The following is a 17,750-nucleotide window of genomic DNA, read 5'->3' as shown; positions in this document are numbered from 1 at the left end:
TAAATATGGAGAATTTTAAGGAGAAATTTGGGTTTACATTCTCACAAAATTCAAATATTGAAGTCATCGTTTTTTTTCTCATTCTGATGAACAATTTTATCGAAAAATTTTATTCAGTGATGAAGCTCCTTTTTTTTTACATAACTATGTAATATTTTTCATACATAATTTCATAATAATATAACCTTTCAAATAGAAAAACAAAGTGTCTCACTGAATAATTCTGTTTTTTTATTTTTGAATTGTATCATCGCTATTGGAAACCTATTTTCTATTTCAGTATCTTATAATCATATTTACAATTTGGAAGGAGTTGATTCATCATAAATGAATGTTATAGGGAAAAAACACCTTTTTCGTTCAATTCTGGAAAATATTTCCCTTTTAGAAAAATATTTCACACATTTTCGGAAATATTCTTCAACTTTAGAAAACACCTTGATATGCGGAAACTCTTTCGAGAATGTTTATTTCTAGACAATATTCCTCTTTCAGAAAAAATATTCTCCCTTTTTCGGAAATATTCCTCTATTTTCGGAAATATTCCTCAACTTTCGGAAATATTCTTAAACTTTTTTCCGGGAATATTCCACAATTTTTGGGCATTTTACTCTTTTTCTGTATTAATCTACTATATGGGAAAATAATTCAGTAGCATGAAGATAATGGATTATTTTGATCTTATCGTCGTTGATATTTCCCCCTTAACTCAATCACATTCAACATACACACAATTCATAAAATATAAGGAAATATTATTTACGATGCAAAAGTGCCAAATACTACCAGAAATATTTTCTGTTATCGTCACTTGTTATGTGTCTATCGACGCTAAACGATGTTATTATTGAAATGACAACCTTTTCACCAGCGAAGGTGACTGTGATTCAATCACCCACACCAGCATAATCACAACCAATTAAAGACTCATTTGTCGGATCAGCGGTAAAGAGAACTGAAAATAATATCGTAGGAGCAGATAACTTCGAAGATATGTATGTATTGCTAGGAGCGTTGAACGACACTGCATCGAGCATTCGAGCGGCATGTGCAAAAACAAATCGTATCAGAAGATACGTTTCATGATTACCATAACATCTCGCGATCGTGGTTTTCTATTTGGACATCTGGAATTCCTCAATAAATTCCTATCCTTTGCTCTATCCCAGGCCCCAGCATCGTAGTTAGTTGTGCATGCTTTCCAGTAGACTGTGAGGTCATCCATAATTTTAAAACAATTTTTTTCTACAGCAGTATGTAAACTTCGAGTTTACTCACCCAAAAAAGTTTTTAAAGATCCAATTGATAGTATAATAACGTTGAGCTTGATTTGATAGTTGTTTCTATGGTATGTTAAATACCTACTGTCAAATATTTTGATGAATTAAAATTCATAAATGATGTACTTTTCACAGAAAAACAGATAACAGTAACTTGAAAATTTCTTTTCACTAATTCTGTGGTAAATCCATTCAATCTGTCAACCTTGTAGAATTAAATGGAGCGGGAATATCTCAGTTTCAAACATATTTCATGCTTATATTTCAGTATTATGAGTTGGTACTCGGAACTCTCCTGTCATGAATTTATCTATTATCTGTCAAAGGATCAGACAGAAGCCTAATAGAAAAATAGTCATATTTGTTTGTTGTAGAAAATGACCCCCCGAACAAAAAAGTTTAGGTTTCAACTCAATCACATGACTAAATTTCGAGATACAGGGTGTTGAAGTTAGAAAATGGTATTTCTTTGGAGTAACATTTTTCGTAGGAAAAAATCTTGAATGAAACACTTTTGCGCGACAAATATTGCTTATCCATAAGGTAATAATTTTAGACTGGTTTCTAATAAAAATCATTGTTAGATACGGGGTGAGTAAAACATTATCCATAATGAAATTCGTTTAGTTTATAATTCACCCTGTAATTGAAAAATACGTCCGAGGACATTTTTTATCATTACTCTTAGTTCGAGTATACTATTATAATGTCAAACAGCATTGGCCTTGCTATGACCAGTTTTTGAGATACACAGGGTAATACATTAAGAGGGGTGACCGTTATTACAAAAGTTGTATACAATGAAAATAACATACAGTGTAACAGTAAGAGACCCGATGATATTTACTCATTGGTGTTTTGTCATTGTACAATGAAATACATTGTACAGGGTGTCCCAAATTCGATGCTATCTGAAAGCAATAATTCAAGATGTTTTTCTACGAGAAATATCACAAAGAAATGCCCTTTTCCAACTTTGACAGGTGTATCGCTAAAACTAGTCATATTGAGTTGGACCCATAGACTTTCTTGATGAGACGGTCATATTCTACAACATACGAAAAATTCAAAATTTTTTTTCCATTAGACTGCTGCCTGGTCCTTAGTGTTACAGAAAACAGTTCTGCCAACTAACATTTTTCAATGCAAAAAACACTAAACGATATTCACGGATATATTTCATTAATTTCAATAAAATTCAGTGAATTATAAAAAATAATGTATAATATTCGTACAGAAGGTTCATTCTAACATTCGTTCATTCAAAAACTCGACCTTTCAAAGCTAGTTTTTGAATTTTGAACTCGTGGAAGAATATCAATGCCTTCTGCACTTGTATTTCGATGGTAATTATAATATGTAGTTATAATACAAGTGTAGAGTGTATTGATATTCTTCAAAATTTGAAGAGAAGCCCCAAAGCGGCGAGTTTTTGAATGAACTAGAGTCAGAATGAGGCTTGTGTACGATTATTATCCATTATTTTCTCTAATTCACCGAAATTTTAATGAAATTAATGAAATATTTTCATAAATATCGTTCAGTGACTTCTGCATTGAAAAATGTCGGTTGTCAGAACACAAATTTCACAGATAGTCCAGAGTACCAACAGATAATGAAATATAACCATGAAATAAATGTGAAACTGAGTTATTTCCGCACAATTTGGTGTACAAGGTATAACAGAATGAAAGGATTTGCCACATAACTGGAGAAATAACTATTACCGCTAAATTATTTCTGCTGTAGAAAAATTATTGTTTTTTATATGTTTTTTCACTTGGAATTGTCGCACAAGGATTCCATCCTTGAAAAAAAGACTCACTTTCGTAATAATTTGGATATTTTGAAATTATGGATGGCAAAATGATATGGATCGATGAAATTTGCATATCAAACGATTATATCAATATTTTTCTGCAAGATTCCTCAAACTTATTGAAGAATTCATGTGAGAGAGAACTCCTTCATCTTGCATAAAAAATTCATCGAACCATACTTTTCACAATTGTTAGACAAAAAATACCCAGAGGAATATTTCAGTGCGAAATTCAATCAAGTACCTATCACTGAAATATTCTCGAAAATTTTGAAGGAACCTTGTTAACCGATTTTTTCTGTACCACAGACAGCAAATACCTAGTATTACCCTCTGGAGAACTTCACATCAAAGACGTTGGACCAGAAGATGGCTACAAATCATATCAGTGCAGAACTAGACACAGACTGACAGGAGAAACTAGACTTAGCGCCACTAAAGGAAGATTAGTCATTACAGGTAAGTCCGAAGAAAAAAGACAAGCTAAATATATCGACATTTGTAATGAAACGAATGAAATACTTGTTTCTGAGAAGTCAATTGCTGTGGTAATAATACAAGTTGGATGCGTTCTAAATTTAGACATGATCGGTTTTGGAATCGATTCATTTCTGGTTTTATAAATTTCGTGAATATGTTTTGGTTATCGAGTCGGATGAAATTGATAATAGTGCAAAATCAACAACTTCAATTAATAGAGAATCACTGACGAGAAGCCTATATAGGTATCTATATACAGTTCTGTGACCTTCAAGGGAGTAAATGGCGCATTAATTAACGAGATTCTGTTGACACAAAATTCTGCACGAAATGGTTTTTATACAGAGTGTTAGAGAATAAGTGCCACAATTTTCAGGGGGTGATTCTGCGTGAAAAAATAATTACAGTTTGCTCTATAACTATATATTTTCAAAAGTATACACAGGGTGATTCAAAAATCCAGGTCAATCATCCTGAAAAATAAGAAGTTCTTTCAAGTCAAAGTTTTTTCTATCTCGAATCCCTTCGGAAATACAGGAAATAACATGTTTTTGTTAGTTTCTACAATGCCTCAGTGGCGTAGTTTTCAGAGTTCCATGTCTTCAGTCGCCCCTAACCTCTACACCGATGAGGAAAGGGGATATTCAGAGCCATTTCTATATTTTACCGATTTTTTTGTCCAAAAAAGTACCTTTCTTAAGAAGCGCTAGGAAAAATGTTATCGAGCCACCGAGACATTGTGGGAACACCACAAAAATACTAAAATATTGAATATTTCCTTAGTATAATATCTTCCAAAATTCAAACGCTCATTGACCTAACTCGTTTGAATTTAAAAAAAATAAATTGAAAAAATTTCACCTGAAAGAATTCTTTATTTCAACTAGGACTATCACTTCATAAAGTTATGATCTGGACCTTTGAATTCACAAGTATATTACTTATATTAGGCCAATTGAAAAGTCCCAGATCTGATGCACAAATGGCGGTGATAGTATTAAATCCATATTATTTTTAGTTAGTACCAATCTTCAAACGATACGTGTCATAATTTGACAGCAGTCCGACCATTACTTTGGTGAGACATTGCGTTGTGAGTGTAGCTACTTTTGTTATTTGAATAAAGATGGAAAAAACCTAAATTTTTGCGTCGATATGTGACAATGGATGAAACATGGCTCCATCATTTCGCTCCGGAGTCCAACCGACAGTCAGCTGAGTGGACTGCACACGATAAACCGAATCCAAAGCGAGGAAAAACACAACAGTCAGCTGGCAAGGTTATGTCATCAGTATTCTGGGATGCGCAAGGTATAATATTCATTGATTACCTCCAATAGGGCCAGACCATCAACAGCGATTATTAAATAGCGTTATTGGATCGTTTAAAGGATGGAATCTTCAAAAAACGGCCCCATTTGAAAAAAAAAAAGGTGCTGTTTCATCAAGACTATGCGCAGTGTCACAAATCAATGAAAACAAAGGCAATATTGGGCATGAATTGGGCTTCGAATTGCTTCTGCATCCACCGTATTCGGCAGATCTGACCCCCAGCGACTTTTTCCTGCTCTCAGACCTCAAATGAATGCTCGCTGGAAAGAAATTCAGCGCCAATGAAGAAGTTATCGCCTAAACTGAGGCCTATTTTGAAGCGAAAGACAAACGTAACACAAAAATGGTATCGAAAAGTTGGGAGATCGCTATAATCGCTGTATCGCCGTCGAAGGCAACTAGATATGTTGAATGATAAAATCGAATTTTGCCAAAAAGATGTATTATACTATGGTAGACCGTGGACTTTTCAATTGGCCATTTACTATGATTCAATGTGCTTCCATTTCAACGATGAATCAATATTACTGTCTATAAAAGAGTCAAGGCTATTCCATTTCAATTAGCAATTGATCATCTGTCATATTATATGTCATGTTTGGTATTAAATAACATTTATCCCATTCATAATAATAGATGTTATACACTCCTTCGAGCAATTAATAAACCTTATATTGTCTATAAAATGTCCAAGGGTGGGTCTTAAGTAATTGAACGAATTCCGTGGGCTGAACGTGTGAAAAATTTTCACCACCGCGTTGTGAAAATGGGAAAATAATATGTGCGTGATGTACTCTCATTAACGCAGAAAATAGCATGGTTGTGGAATGTTTTCCCCATTTTCATGTGACCTATTTCCGTGACAGGCACGTTCTTTATTTTATTTCTGTCCATTGTCATCCGGGAACTCGAAAATATACAATGCAAATTATCTTGAGTATGAGACCTATTAAATTAAGTTAGATACTAAAATCATCCTAACACTCCAATTGAAAAGTCCCCGATCTACCATAGTAAAACACATTTTTTTTTGGCAAAATTCGATTTTGTTATTCAACATCTTCCAACTTTTCGATACCATTTTTGTAGTACGATTTGTCTTTCGCTTCAAAATGGGCCTCAGTTTCGGCGATTACTTCTTTATTGGCGCTATATTTCTTTCCAGCGAGCATTCTTTTGAGGTCTGAGAACAGAAAAAAGTCGCTGGGGACCAGATCTGGCGAATACGGTGGATGCAAAAGCAATTCGAAGCCCAATTCATGCAATTTTGCCATTGTTTTCATTGATTTGTGGCGCATTGTCTTGATGAAACAGCACCTTTTTTTCTTCAAATGGCGCCGTTTTTTAACGATTTCAACGTTTAAACGATCCAATAAATCTTTATAATAATCGCTGTTGATGGTCTGGTCCTTTTGGAGGTAATCAATGAATACCTTGCGCATCCCAGAATACTGATGCCATAACCTTGCCAGCTGACTAGTGTTTTTCCTCGCTTTGTATTCGGTTTATAGTGTGCAGTTACTCAGCTGACTGTCGATTGGACTCCGGAATGAATTGGTGGAGCCAAGTCACATATCGACGCAAAAATTCGGGTTTATTGCACTTAAACAGCTTCAAACACTGCTCAGAATCATTAACACGTTGTTGCTTTTGATCGATTTGACCCATTTTGCACACAGCTTTCTCATGTACATTATCTCTACGTGAATGATATGATGAACACGTTCAGACGATATCTTCACAATGTCTGCTATCTCGATCAACTTTACTTTACGGTCATTCAAAAATTTTTTGTGAACTTTTTCGATTTTTTCGTCGGTGCCAGCCTCTTTTGGGTGCCCACTGCGTTCGCCGTCTTAGGTGCTCATTTCACCACGTTTAAACTCAGCACACCAATCAATGATGGTTGATTTTCCTGGTGCAGACCCCGGAAACTCTTCATCAAGCCAAGATTTTGCTTCAACTGTATTTCTTCCCTTCAAAAAGCAATATATTATCAGCAAGAAATTTTGTTTTCTATGTTTTTTCAAATAACGAAAGTAGCTACACTCACAACGCATTATCTCACAAACTAATGGTCGGACTGCTGTCAAATTTTGACACTTATCGTTTGAAGGTTGATACTAACTGAAAATCATATATATTTAATACTATCACCGCCATCTGTGCATCAGACCAGGAACTTTTCAATTGGTATATTAGTTCAAGAAACCAATCGATTCATTTCAAAGGCTAAAAATCAAGTTTCTAAATTTAATGAAATTGTTTCTTGGAACTTGTGTTTTACTGAAAGTTGCATTCTGATTTCGGAATGAGTTTTTTCTATAATCATTAAACCAAAGTATCCTGTTGATTTCTTGAGAGTCGCGTTCATCAACAACAAACTGATTGCTTTTTCTTGTTTCTACTCCACCAACTTGTCGAACGAAAATTTTTCGCATAAATTATTGACCACAGCAATTGACATTCCTGATGCAACAAGGTACTAATGAATGGTAGAAGGATAAATTGTTTCCAAAAATGGCCTGAAAACAAAAGAACTATTGTTTATTGGATTTGTATTCGTCGACTGTCGCACTTCGTTATCTGTGACTTGATTTGCTTCCGGTCGCATGGAAGGAACCATAGAAGAAACAATTGATGATTCTACCAATGTATTACGACAGCTACTTGATATAGTTGATCTGTGGTTTATCAATAATTGCTGATAGACCGTTATTTATTCTGACATTATTATGTCGAATAATAAATTTATGATTTCATCTCAATTGACCCATGGTCTCACTAAATTTATCGGTTCTATTTATCTATCAGTTTGGTTGATCTACTAGCAATGTGGATCAAGCAGCTAGGTTTATCAACTAAAGCGTATTTTCAATAGAAATAATTTGAAATGTTTATAATAATGGCAACACAGTGTATTGTTTTTTGACATTTCTTATGTCATTTGTGTTCAGTAGGTTATGTCATTTATCATGGCAGATACACTTTTCAACGACGTTTATAATTTTTTTCTCAAAATCAGTGCTCATTTGGGAATTCTGTGTGGAATTTAAGAACAATTCATGGATGGCATTATTCAGTTAATCGACTCACTATTTGTAGGATTGCTGACAAATGTAAAACTTGATTTTCTTTACACATCAATTCTTCTTGAATTTCTTTCAGTATTCATAAATGAGCAGTGATGATGATAAAATGATTCAATAATTTCTAAACATTATTGACGCGTTCCTTGGTTGAATAACATAACCTACTGCACACAAATGACATAAGAAATGTCAAAAAGTAGTAAACAGTGTTGCCATTATAACCTTTTCAAATCATATTGTTATTTGAAAACCAAAATTTATTAATGTTGAAGGAAATGAAAAAAAAAAACATCCACTCAGTTGAAAAGTTCAAAGTTTATACTCAGTATATAATATTGAGCATTCGTTTAGGTCTTTAATTTTGGACTTGATCTATCGGAACTTCAAATAAAGTAGCGATACATCTTTGTTTGAAGACAAAGCGCCCCAATTGACAAATGTTTGAATATGGGGGCTCTTGGTTCTAAATTTATACCACCCTCGCTCGCCACCCTCTAAAAAACTGCATCTAAAAAACACTTATTTGTTCAGTTGTTTGCCTAGTCAACTCGATCTTATGCCCGCCACTCACGAAGCGTTTCTTCCAGCGTTTGGTAGCTAGCGTCGAAGAGATTCCAGTCGGGCAGTCAAGTTCATACTCTGATTTACAGTCGTACGGCCGTGTCCCGAGCTGTCTGACTGGAATCTCTTCGACGCTAGCTACCAAACGCTGGAAGAAACGCTTCGTGAGTGGCGGGCATTAGTTATCGGGACACACAGTCACTATCCTCTATAAATATACACTTCATTGTTATTAGAGAAGTGTTAATTTATGAACTGGAGAGAATATACAGGAAGTGAGGTTAAATACATTCAGATCATTTCCGGATACATCGAATAGGTATTTGAAGCACGTTCTCGTAGACTTGAAGGTTTGAAACATAGAGTAATAAACATAGATAGAGGGAGTATACGCAATTTTTACATGTCCCCAACATGGTTAGATTACGTTGTCGGATTGTGATATATTTTCAAATTCACAATTTCAGTATATCGTTATGAATGTATATTATATTGAATGATATATATTTATTTGACTGATTCCCGATTAAATATGCAAATTTGAATATTTGGAATCCGATATTATTCCTGATTGTCGAATTAATGATAAGCAGGATATTAATTATTTTCTGTATCTACCTGCTGAAATCCAAGGTTTGGCAACTTTTGCTCTCCTAGTGTCATCGGTTGTTTCACGTCGTTTAGCGCGCTTGAAGTTTGTTTTCATAATTTCTGACATATTTTGATATTTATTTCAATAGGTATATTTTGAGTTAATATGAAACGTTGAGTCACTATGGGACATAAGAAGTGTGTTCTTTGTGGAGAAACTCGCGAATTGAGTGAAATATCGTATCACTGATATGTTTTCATTTCCGCGCGCTTCATGTCAAATTTGATAGTTGGGGACAAAATTTGCTTACTGAAAATGTAATATGCTCCCTCTATCTATGTTTATTACTCTGAGGTTTGAAATGTCGCATAAAAAAAATGAAAATTGACATATATCGAAACGAATCTCATCTCGAAAAATTTGATTTGGTGATGAAATAATTGAACGTATGCGATTAAAAATCAAAGTTTATAACCTCAAAGCGAGTGGATGTAAAGATCAATTCAAACAAATTTAAGATACACACGAATGAATAGATTAACTATTTTATGGGAATATCAGTTAGAAATTTCGTTGATTTCTATCTTTGGATTATTTTGCCCTCGAACGTAGCGAATATATGTCACATACTAAACGATACTAAATCATTCAATTTACCGCTCAATTTAGTCATTCGATCCAATTGAAGTAATAACGAACTGAAATCACTCTATCAAGTAGCTATTGGATTACACTGTTATCAATTATCGCTCTCTAGGTAATTTTGATGGAACAAACATTGCATTAATATTGATAACGAAAGATGTGCTTTTGCATTCTGCATTTGATGCTCAAAGGTATTTTTAGTATATAGATTGAAAGAAATAAATTATCTATCGAATAAATGTTTCGTCATTATTGAAGGAAATTTTTCTATTTATAAAACTTCATTTAATCGAACAGTGAATTTTTGTATGAAGGTGTCCTTCATAATGATTGTCAATTCGTAAATAATTTTTCGACCTAGTGAAGAATTTTGGACTTTGGATAATCCCCACAGCAAAAGTCCATAGTAGTGAAATCAGGACTACGAGGATACCAATTTCTGTCACCTCTCATTGAGGACATTTGGATTGCTTCATAGTAGAAATATGTCATTTATTAAAGTGGGAAAAGCCTAGTAAGCACTAATAACGCTATTGGCCTTCACCCAGACCCGATTTATCTATCATGGACTTTTTATTCGTGAGGTTATAAAAATTTAAACAAAATTAAAGCCATCACGTGGTTTACCTGCTAGGTCATTATAAGCAATTACATATTTTATTTTTCGATATCCAGTTCACTTTTTTTGATAGGATCAAACTTTCCTGAAACACCTTGTATTTTGAGTCTCATCATTATGGAAAGGAACTTATTCATTGGGCTATGTTATTTATTCTGAGATGATTCGAGAAGTTATCTTTAAAATCAGCATAATGCATTATTCATTGTATTCATAGCAATAAGTGGTTGATTATATACCTAAAGAGCGATAATTGATACATCTTCATTGAATACTTAGTTTAAGTTGACTGAATATATAAGAGGCTCATTGAGAAACTCATTAAAGTTAATGAAACTTTGATTTTCTCCATGAATCTTCTCTCATTATTGGCTGACTTTTGATTTGGTTACATGAATACAGGAAATATCAGAAAATACTCACTCATTTCTATACATTTTGTACCCTATTTGCTAGCAAAAACGTTCATTTAAAATAATCATAAAACATTGTTTATTGATCTATCAGCCAATTCGCCAGGATTCAATGTGGTTTTTCTCTAAAATCCTGTTGAAACTTGTCAGCTGAAGTTATAAATTGTAGCTGATACCAATCTGATATTTTCTGCCAAATCAAAACAGTTCAGTTAATAACGGGAAACAACAATAGCAACTATGTTGAAAAATATCGCCGGTATTCTTCAGCAAAGCTGTGCACATCTCGAATTTTACCTGAATGTTGGGATAGGGTACCCTTGCTTTTCAAAAAACGGGCACTTTCAAAATTTTCGATATTTTTTCAAAATTGGAAAAAGAGTTGAAGTATACCTGTCCTCTGTTTCCCCCTCTGTTCCGATCCCATCCCACTATGGGAAAATTGGCTACAAACATTTCGAGCTTTCAAGGTTGGTATTGTGGATTTGGGTACCCCTATCCTGGACCTGTCACCGCAGGTTTTAGGATTGACAGGTCAGCAGTCATTCCTGCCTAGTACCTAAGGTAAGTGGAGGAACTGCGATTCTAATAAGTTCTCAACTGATCTCGCCAAGTCACAGCAATGACAGTATGTGTTTTCGTTATTTTAGAACCTGTTGGAAGTGTTATACCTAAGTTTCCGCTGGAGGTACGCAAAGAATACGTTTTTAAGATGGACGACACTCTGAACGTGCTATGTCCTGCCCAAGGTTTTCCAGTTCCTCTGACAAGGTATAAGTTCCAGGAATTTCTTCCTGATCTTTTTGGCTCATGTTCGTACATGTTTGGCTCTTTCGAGGGTACCCAAAAACCGACCTATGACACATTCTAAAAAAAATTATGTGTCGACAGAACCGATTGGGAGTGTAGCACCAAAATTCCCAGCAACCGATAACCTACGCGGTTTTACGTCTAGAAATTCCGAAGTGTTAACTCTGCTCTGCCCAGCTCAGGCATTTCCTGTTCCAACAAACAGGTAACAACATGCTTAAAACCCCTCGATTTCGACGTTTCAGAGCCTGTTGGAAGTGTAAGACCCAACATACCGAAATTTCCGACGGTTGACAATTTCGTCTCCAACAACTCCTTCGCTCTTCTGTGTCCTGCACAAGCCTTCCCAGCACCAAGTTACAGGTAAAAACTTGCCTTGCATACCATCCCAATGTTCACTAGCCAAGCTATTCTGGCCGTTCACTGATTTTTTGGATGTTTCTCAGAACCTGTAGGTACGGTGGGGCCTAAGCTCACATCTGGAGACAAATCTAGGAGCGTTACCGATAACCTAGGCGTGTCTTCAACTCTCCTATGCCCCTTTCAATCGTTTCCAGTTCCAAGATTCAGGTAAATGCTGAAAATTAAGAATGAAACTTTGATGGGAACAATTTTACCTGGTGTTAATCCTTCTGTCTGTTTACCAGAACCTATTGGTAGCGTCAAGCCTAAACTTCCATCTGCAGATAGGAGTCATTCGTTCGAAACATCGTTTGGTGAAAACACAACTATACTTTGTTCAGCCCAAGGCTATCCTGTCCCTTCAATAAGGTACTTTTCAGCTTCTAACGACTTTCCTTTTGTTTTTTCCACGCAGAACCTATCAGCAGTACTCTGCCAAAAGTATCTTCTCAGTCTAAATACGACGTGATCAATTTGAGCAATGGTTCTCAAATTGCTCTTTTATGCCCAGCCCAAGGGTTTCCAGTTCCAGCTTTTAGGTATGTTCAATTGCAGCCTAAAACAGAGAACCACATTTGGTATTCTCTAAAAAAGTTAATGTTAGTTCTCAAAATGAATATGTTGGGATCTGTTGCTAAAGAAAGACATATATTTTGCACATCTAAACTCTACTCTGAATGATGCTTCAATAGGTACTCAATCAACTGGTTATACATACAGAGTATATACTCTCACTTACTCCTATCTCAACATTGGGGTATTTGCCTCTTCTGCATTCACCATCCTCCTTATTTCGTACAGAGCCTATTGGTTCAAGAGCCCCAAACGTTCTTGCTGACTCCAAGTTGAAACTTCTGGAAAGGGGTCAAAACAAGGACATCGTGTTGTTTTGTGAAGCCCAAGGATTTCCTGTACCATCATTCAGGTAAATGTTCACACTTGGTTCTGAACTCTAACTCTGTATCTAGAGCCTATTGGTTTTCGTGCACCCACCATGATGGCCGATTCGCAACTCAAGTTGATGAAACGAGACCAAAAAACGGATGTTGTGATTTTTTGTGACGTACACGGATTTCCTGTTCCATCATTCAGGTAAAGGAAGTTCTAATCTAATTGTTGTTCGTTTCCTTAGAGCCTATCGGTTCAAGAGCACCAAACATGGTGGCTGATTTGAAGTACAGACATATTGACAGGAATGTTGATACGAATGTTGCACTGTTTTGTGAGGCCCAGGGCTATCCTGTCCCTATGTTCAGGTGTGTAGTTTTTGTGTCTCTTATGATTATGTTGGTATTTATTAGAACCTGTTGGAGTGAAGGCTCCTATATTTTCTACGGATAATCTGAACTACGCTTTCATGAGGAATGAAGGACAGAGTATCACGCTATTGTGTCAAGCGCAAGGATTGCCTGTGCCCTTGTTTAGGTATGTTGGAGTTTTTCGTCCTTAATGCTGGTTCTTCCTCGCATGTATAAATATGTGTTTCTAATGTTTAGGATACAATAATTCTCATCGATTACCTTATTGGTTTTCTTTCGATCACAAATGGTATCTTCGCAACATTCGGGTTCAACACTAGACCTATATTTCAATCCTTTTTCTCTTCGAATAGAACCAGTGGGAGTTAGAGCTCCCGTTTTCTCTTCTGAAGATCTCTTCCACGCTTTCAGTAGAAATGAAGGACAAAGTTTCGTCCTGTTGTGTCAAGCGCAAGGGTTACCAGTTCCAGTGTTTAGGTAGGTCAACATCTTATTCTATCCTTGTTCATTTCAATTTAGAACCTGTGGGATCCAAGGCTCCATCTTTCTCGAACGACATCAAATTGTTGGGATACGAGAGGAGTCAAGGACTGAGTTTCGCCATGTTGTGTCCTGCTCAAGGGTTACCCTTCCCCTCATTCAGGTAACTGCTTCAGGTAATTCAATCGTTGTTCTTCCCCTAGAACCTGTTGGATTCAAGGCTCCGACCTTTCCTTCTGCGTCCAAAATATTTTCGTTTGAAGCAACAGGAGGATCTAGTTTTGTTCTTATGTGTCCAGCCCAAGGGTTACCTACTCCAATGTTCAGGTGAGCTTGGCTTACTCAAGAATTTTTTGTTTTTGTTGATTAGAACCTGTGGGATTGAAGGCACCAACATTTTCCTCCCTTTCTAAGAGTTTTACTTACGTGACTCGAGAAAAGCAAGGTTTCGTCTTGTTGTGTCCTGCCCAGGGCCTTCCTACGCCAATGTTCAGGTAAATCTGGTGAAATTGATTTAATACCTTGAATAAACTTCTTTATAGGGCTCAGAATAATATATTATTCATTGAACACAAAGTTAAAACAGTAAAAAAACTACTAGAAAATTTGATTGTAACAGATATTCGCACTTCATTACCCTAAACTGAAAAGATTCAGTATGGAAAACTCCCAACATTTAATATTCTCATCGTGATATAATGAACTATCATGGTCTCAACTGGGAAACCTTATCCTAATTTTAATCCAGTTTATGTGAACCTGAACTTGGATTACATGTCAGAGTCAAATTTCTGAGCTTAAATCTCAGTAATCTCGTTTAAACTCAGATTTATGCGATAAGTATCATCTACAGGGGGGTTTAATCTTTCAATGAAGAAACTATACTAATGTGAATAATTATTAAAAAATCACTTTGCATTTTCGTTCTGGAGTATGCTGCATTGATATTTTTTATCTTAAAAGTTCATAAATGATCCTTTGGTGTAGTTTATGTACTAGAAGTTGAATCACCACCCTATAGAAAACCAGTTCTTCTTACACAGAAGCTGCTGGAGGGATGTATCTTAGAGGCTTAGGAGTTTCGGAATAGAAAACATTTAACATTAAATCTTGCATATAATATGACTTATTTTACTCATTGGAAAAGTCTGAAGAAAGTCTCATTCTTTTGTTTTTATCGCAGAACCGGTTGGATTGAAAGCTCCTAGTTTTTCTTCTGATTCGAAAATCTTCAGCTTTGATAGACATCAAGGTCAAAGTTTTGCTCTGTTGTGTCCAGCTCAAGCCCAGCCTGTTCCAAAAAGCAGGTTAGTTCTACAAGTTCTCATTCGTAACTAACTGCTCTCTACATTCTTCTACGATATAGTGTTCTTGTTTAATTTTCTTCTATAGAAAAATGTGGTGAAGGAATGTGTTTATTGCTTCAGTCTTCTTGGGCTTGTTTTTAGTAATTGTCTTTATTCAAGAAGAGTTGACATGAATGCAATACAAAACTTCGTTAGATATAATTCCTGGATATGCTTCGTACAAACTATGTATTTCAAATAATATATTTTCGAACCTTGCGTTTCTTAATCACATCAATCTAGGTCGTATTGAACGCAGTTAGAAAGGCTTGAACTATAAAAAATAAACTGAAAAACCTTATACTGGTTTTAATCCAGTTTATGCTAATTCAATCAGGGTTGACAATCTAATCCAAAATCTCTTGTAAGCTCAGATTTATTCAATTCGTTTGTTACTATATTTAGTTCTATCAATTCGATCTTACAATGCAAAATCCGAACGTTGTTTTATTCTATTTTTTTTTATCGCAGAACCGGTTGGCCTCAAAGCTCCCAGCTTTTCTTCAGATTCTAAAGGCTTTATCTTCGAAAGGCACCAAGGTCATAGTTTCGCTTTGTTGTGTCCAGCACAAGCTCAGCCTGTCCCAAAAAGCAGGTTAGTTCATATTTGCAACACACTCTTCTCAATATTCATACAATATTCTTTTTCTATTGTGATACTACATCCTTCGTTGGATAGAACTCCTTTACATTTTTCTTCATATATCTATTAATCTAGTTCATATACTCCGCACACTACTTTATCCTAGTTCTTATCAAGTTTATATAAATACTTGCTGAAAGAAACAAATCAGGGTCGACTTTTTAAGCCAGAATCTCTTGTAAGCTCAGACTTATTCAATTTGTTGGCTTACATGTTTAATATCGATCGAATATTTCAATGAAAAATGCATTCATTCTATTTTTTTCAACACAGAACCCGTTGGCCTCAAAGCTCCCAGTTTTTCTTCAGATTCTAAAAGTTTTACCTTCGAAAGGCACCAAGGTCACAGTTTCGCCCTGTTGTGCCCAGCACAAGCTCAGCCTGTACCGAAAAGCAGGTTAGTTTCATCTTTTTATAAATCAATATTCTGAACATTTCTTTTCGGACAGATTCTCTTTTTACTGTCTCTGAAACTCTAAACCCCAATTCCAACACTCAGGTCCGAAATTGACATACATAATCAAATTTTTCATTAACGCAGAACCGGTGGGATTGAAAGCACCTTCGTTTTCTTCGGATGCCAAAAGTTTGACATTCGAAAGACGTCAAGGTCAAAGTTTTGCTCTCTTATGTCCAGCCCAAGCTCAACCCGTTCCCAAAATAAGGTTAGTTTCGAGGAACTCACTCGAGTATAAATTAAGCATGCCTTAACTTTGGTTTTCAATTTCTTTTCAGAACCTGTAGGTTCAAAAGCCCCTACTTTTTCATTCGAGTCGAAAATTTTCAGTTTGATCAGGAGATCTGGACAGAGCTTTGCTCTGTTATGTCCTGCTCAATCTCAACCGATTCCTGTCTTCAGGTTAGTATTTAAAGTTTCGAATATCCCGACAGTCAGGTAGATTCTTCTTCCTTCAAATTTAACCAAGCGTTTGTTTTTCACATCTTCAGAACCGCAGACAAGTGTTGCACCAACTGCTAAAGATAAAACCATATCTGGCCTAAAAATTTCCTTCAGATCTGGCAGTATGATGGCTCTACTTTGTGCTGCTCAAGGATTTCCTGCTCCTCTACATAGGTATCAGAATATTGGTTGTTTCACTATCTGCACCACGAGAGGTTTTGTCACTTAATTACCTTCTCATGGACGCACCAAAATACACTTATATTTCACTATAGAAAAGCAAGGATACTACCATTCTCTCCTTCCAACCTAATTTCCATTTTTTCCACCAGAACCAACTGGAAAACTTCCACCTAAGGTACCAGGCCAAAAATACGAAGGAGGCAAATTATACTTCACTCAACAGCAATCACCAGTTATTTTCACTTGTGATGTTGTTGGATACCCTGTGCCAATCTATAGGTATTTATGAAAGATCAGATTGCTTTTTACTTTGTTGTCTGTCTTGTTGGTCAACCCTATCCTTGCATTCAGGTGTCTTCAGATTCTCATGTTTCGAATCTTCCAGAACCAACCAACAATGTACCACCCAAAAAAGTAGGTGCTGAGTTTGGTGGTTGGAGAGTTGTCAGTATCGAAATCAACAGCACTGCTTGGTTGACGTGTCAAGTTTCTGGATTTCCTGTTCCACGCTTTATGTAAGGCTATAATTGTTGTTCTTGTTGAAAATTTGAAAGTGCCCCTCATTTTTTTTTAATTACCTACCTAATTGTTGGAATTTTCTTCCCAGAGCCTACCAATAACGTGGCTCCCAAAAAAAGTTTGCAAAGTTTCCAAGGATGGCAAGTTGTTCTTGTAAGGCCAAACACCACTGCATGGCTAACTTGTCAAGTGACAGCCTTTCCAGTACCTAGATATTCGTAAGTGTGATTTGGTTTTAGGTTTTTGGTTTCGTAACTAATTCTACACGGGGAAAAATAATGTAAGAAAGAACATATAATTATTTTTCGGTGATATTTTTTGAGTAAAGTGGGAGGTTTATGTGATGTGGCTGGGAACCATATATCGGCATATAG

The 17,750-nt window shown here is 35.8% G+C and overlaps 1 protein-coding gene across 50 annotated transcripts in view; it reads left to right on the top strand.

The window, feature by feature from the left end:
- The window catches only part of LOC123680141 (Down syndrome cell adhesion molecule-like protein Dscam2), a 109,506-nt gene that overhangs the window by 34,297 nt on the left and 57,459 nt on the right, over positions 1 to 17,750 (top strand). For 20 of the 50 annotated variants that reach the window (XM_045617868.1, XM_045617858.1, XM_045617869.1 and 17 more), the window contains exons 4-5: positions 3,409 to 3,558; positions 17,007 to 17,136. In XM_045617868.1, coding sequence (XP_045473824.1) covers positions 3,409 to 3,558; positions 17,007 to 17,136 — 280 coding nt within the window. Of the gene's footprint in view, positions 1 to 3,408; positions 3,559 to 11,483; positions 11,605 to 11,724; positions 11,849 to 12,089; positions 12,214 to 12,290; positions 12,415 to 12,460; positions 12,585 to 12,846; positions 12,971 to 13,987; positions 14,112 to 16,046; positions 16,171 to 16,314; positions 16,439 to 17,006; positions 17,137 to 17,464; positions 17,595 to 17,750 lie in introns of all 50 variants that reach the window. The other 30 variants (XM_045617872.1, XM_045617874.1, XM_045617894.1 and 27 more) reach the window with 11 other exon arrangements.

Source organism: Harmonia axyridis, chromosome 5 (genome assembly GCF_914767665.1).
Source record: "Harmonia axyridis chromosome 5, icHarAxyr1.1, whole genome shotgun sequence".
In the NCBI taxonomy this organism is placed as follows: domain Eukaryota; kingdom Metazoa; phylum Arthropoda; class Insecta; order Coleoptera; family Coccinellidae; genus Harmonia; species Harmonia axyridis.
The sequence above is the reverse complement of the archived record's forward strand: the minus strand, read 5'-3'. Positions and strand labels throughout refer to the sequence as shown.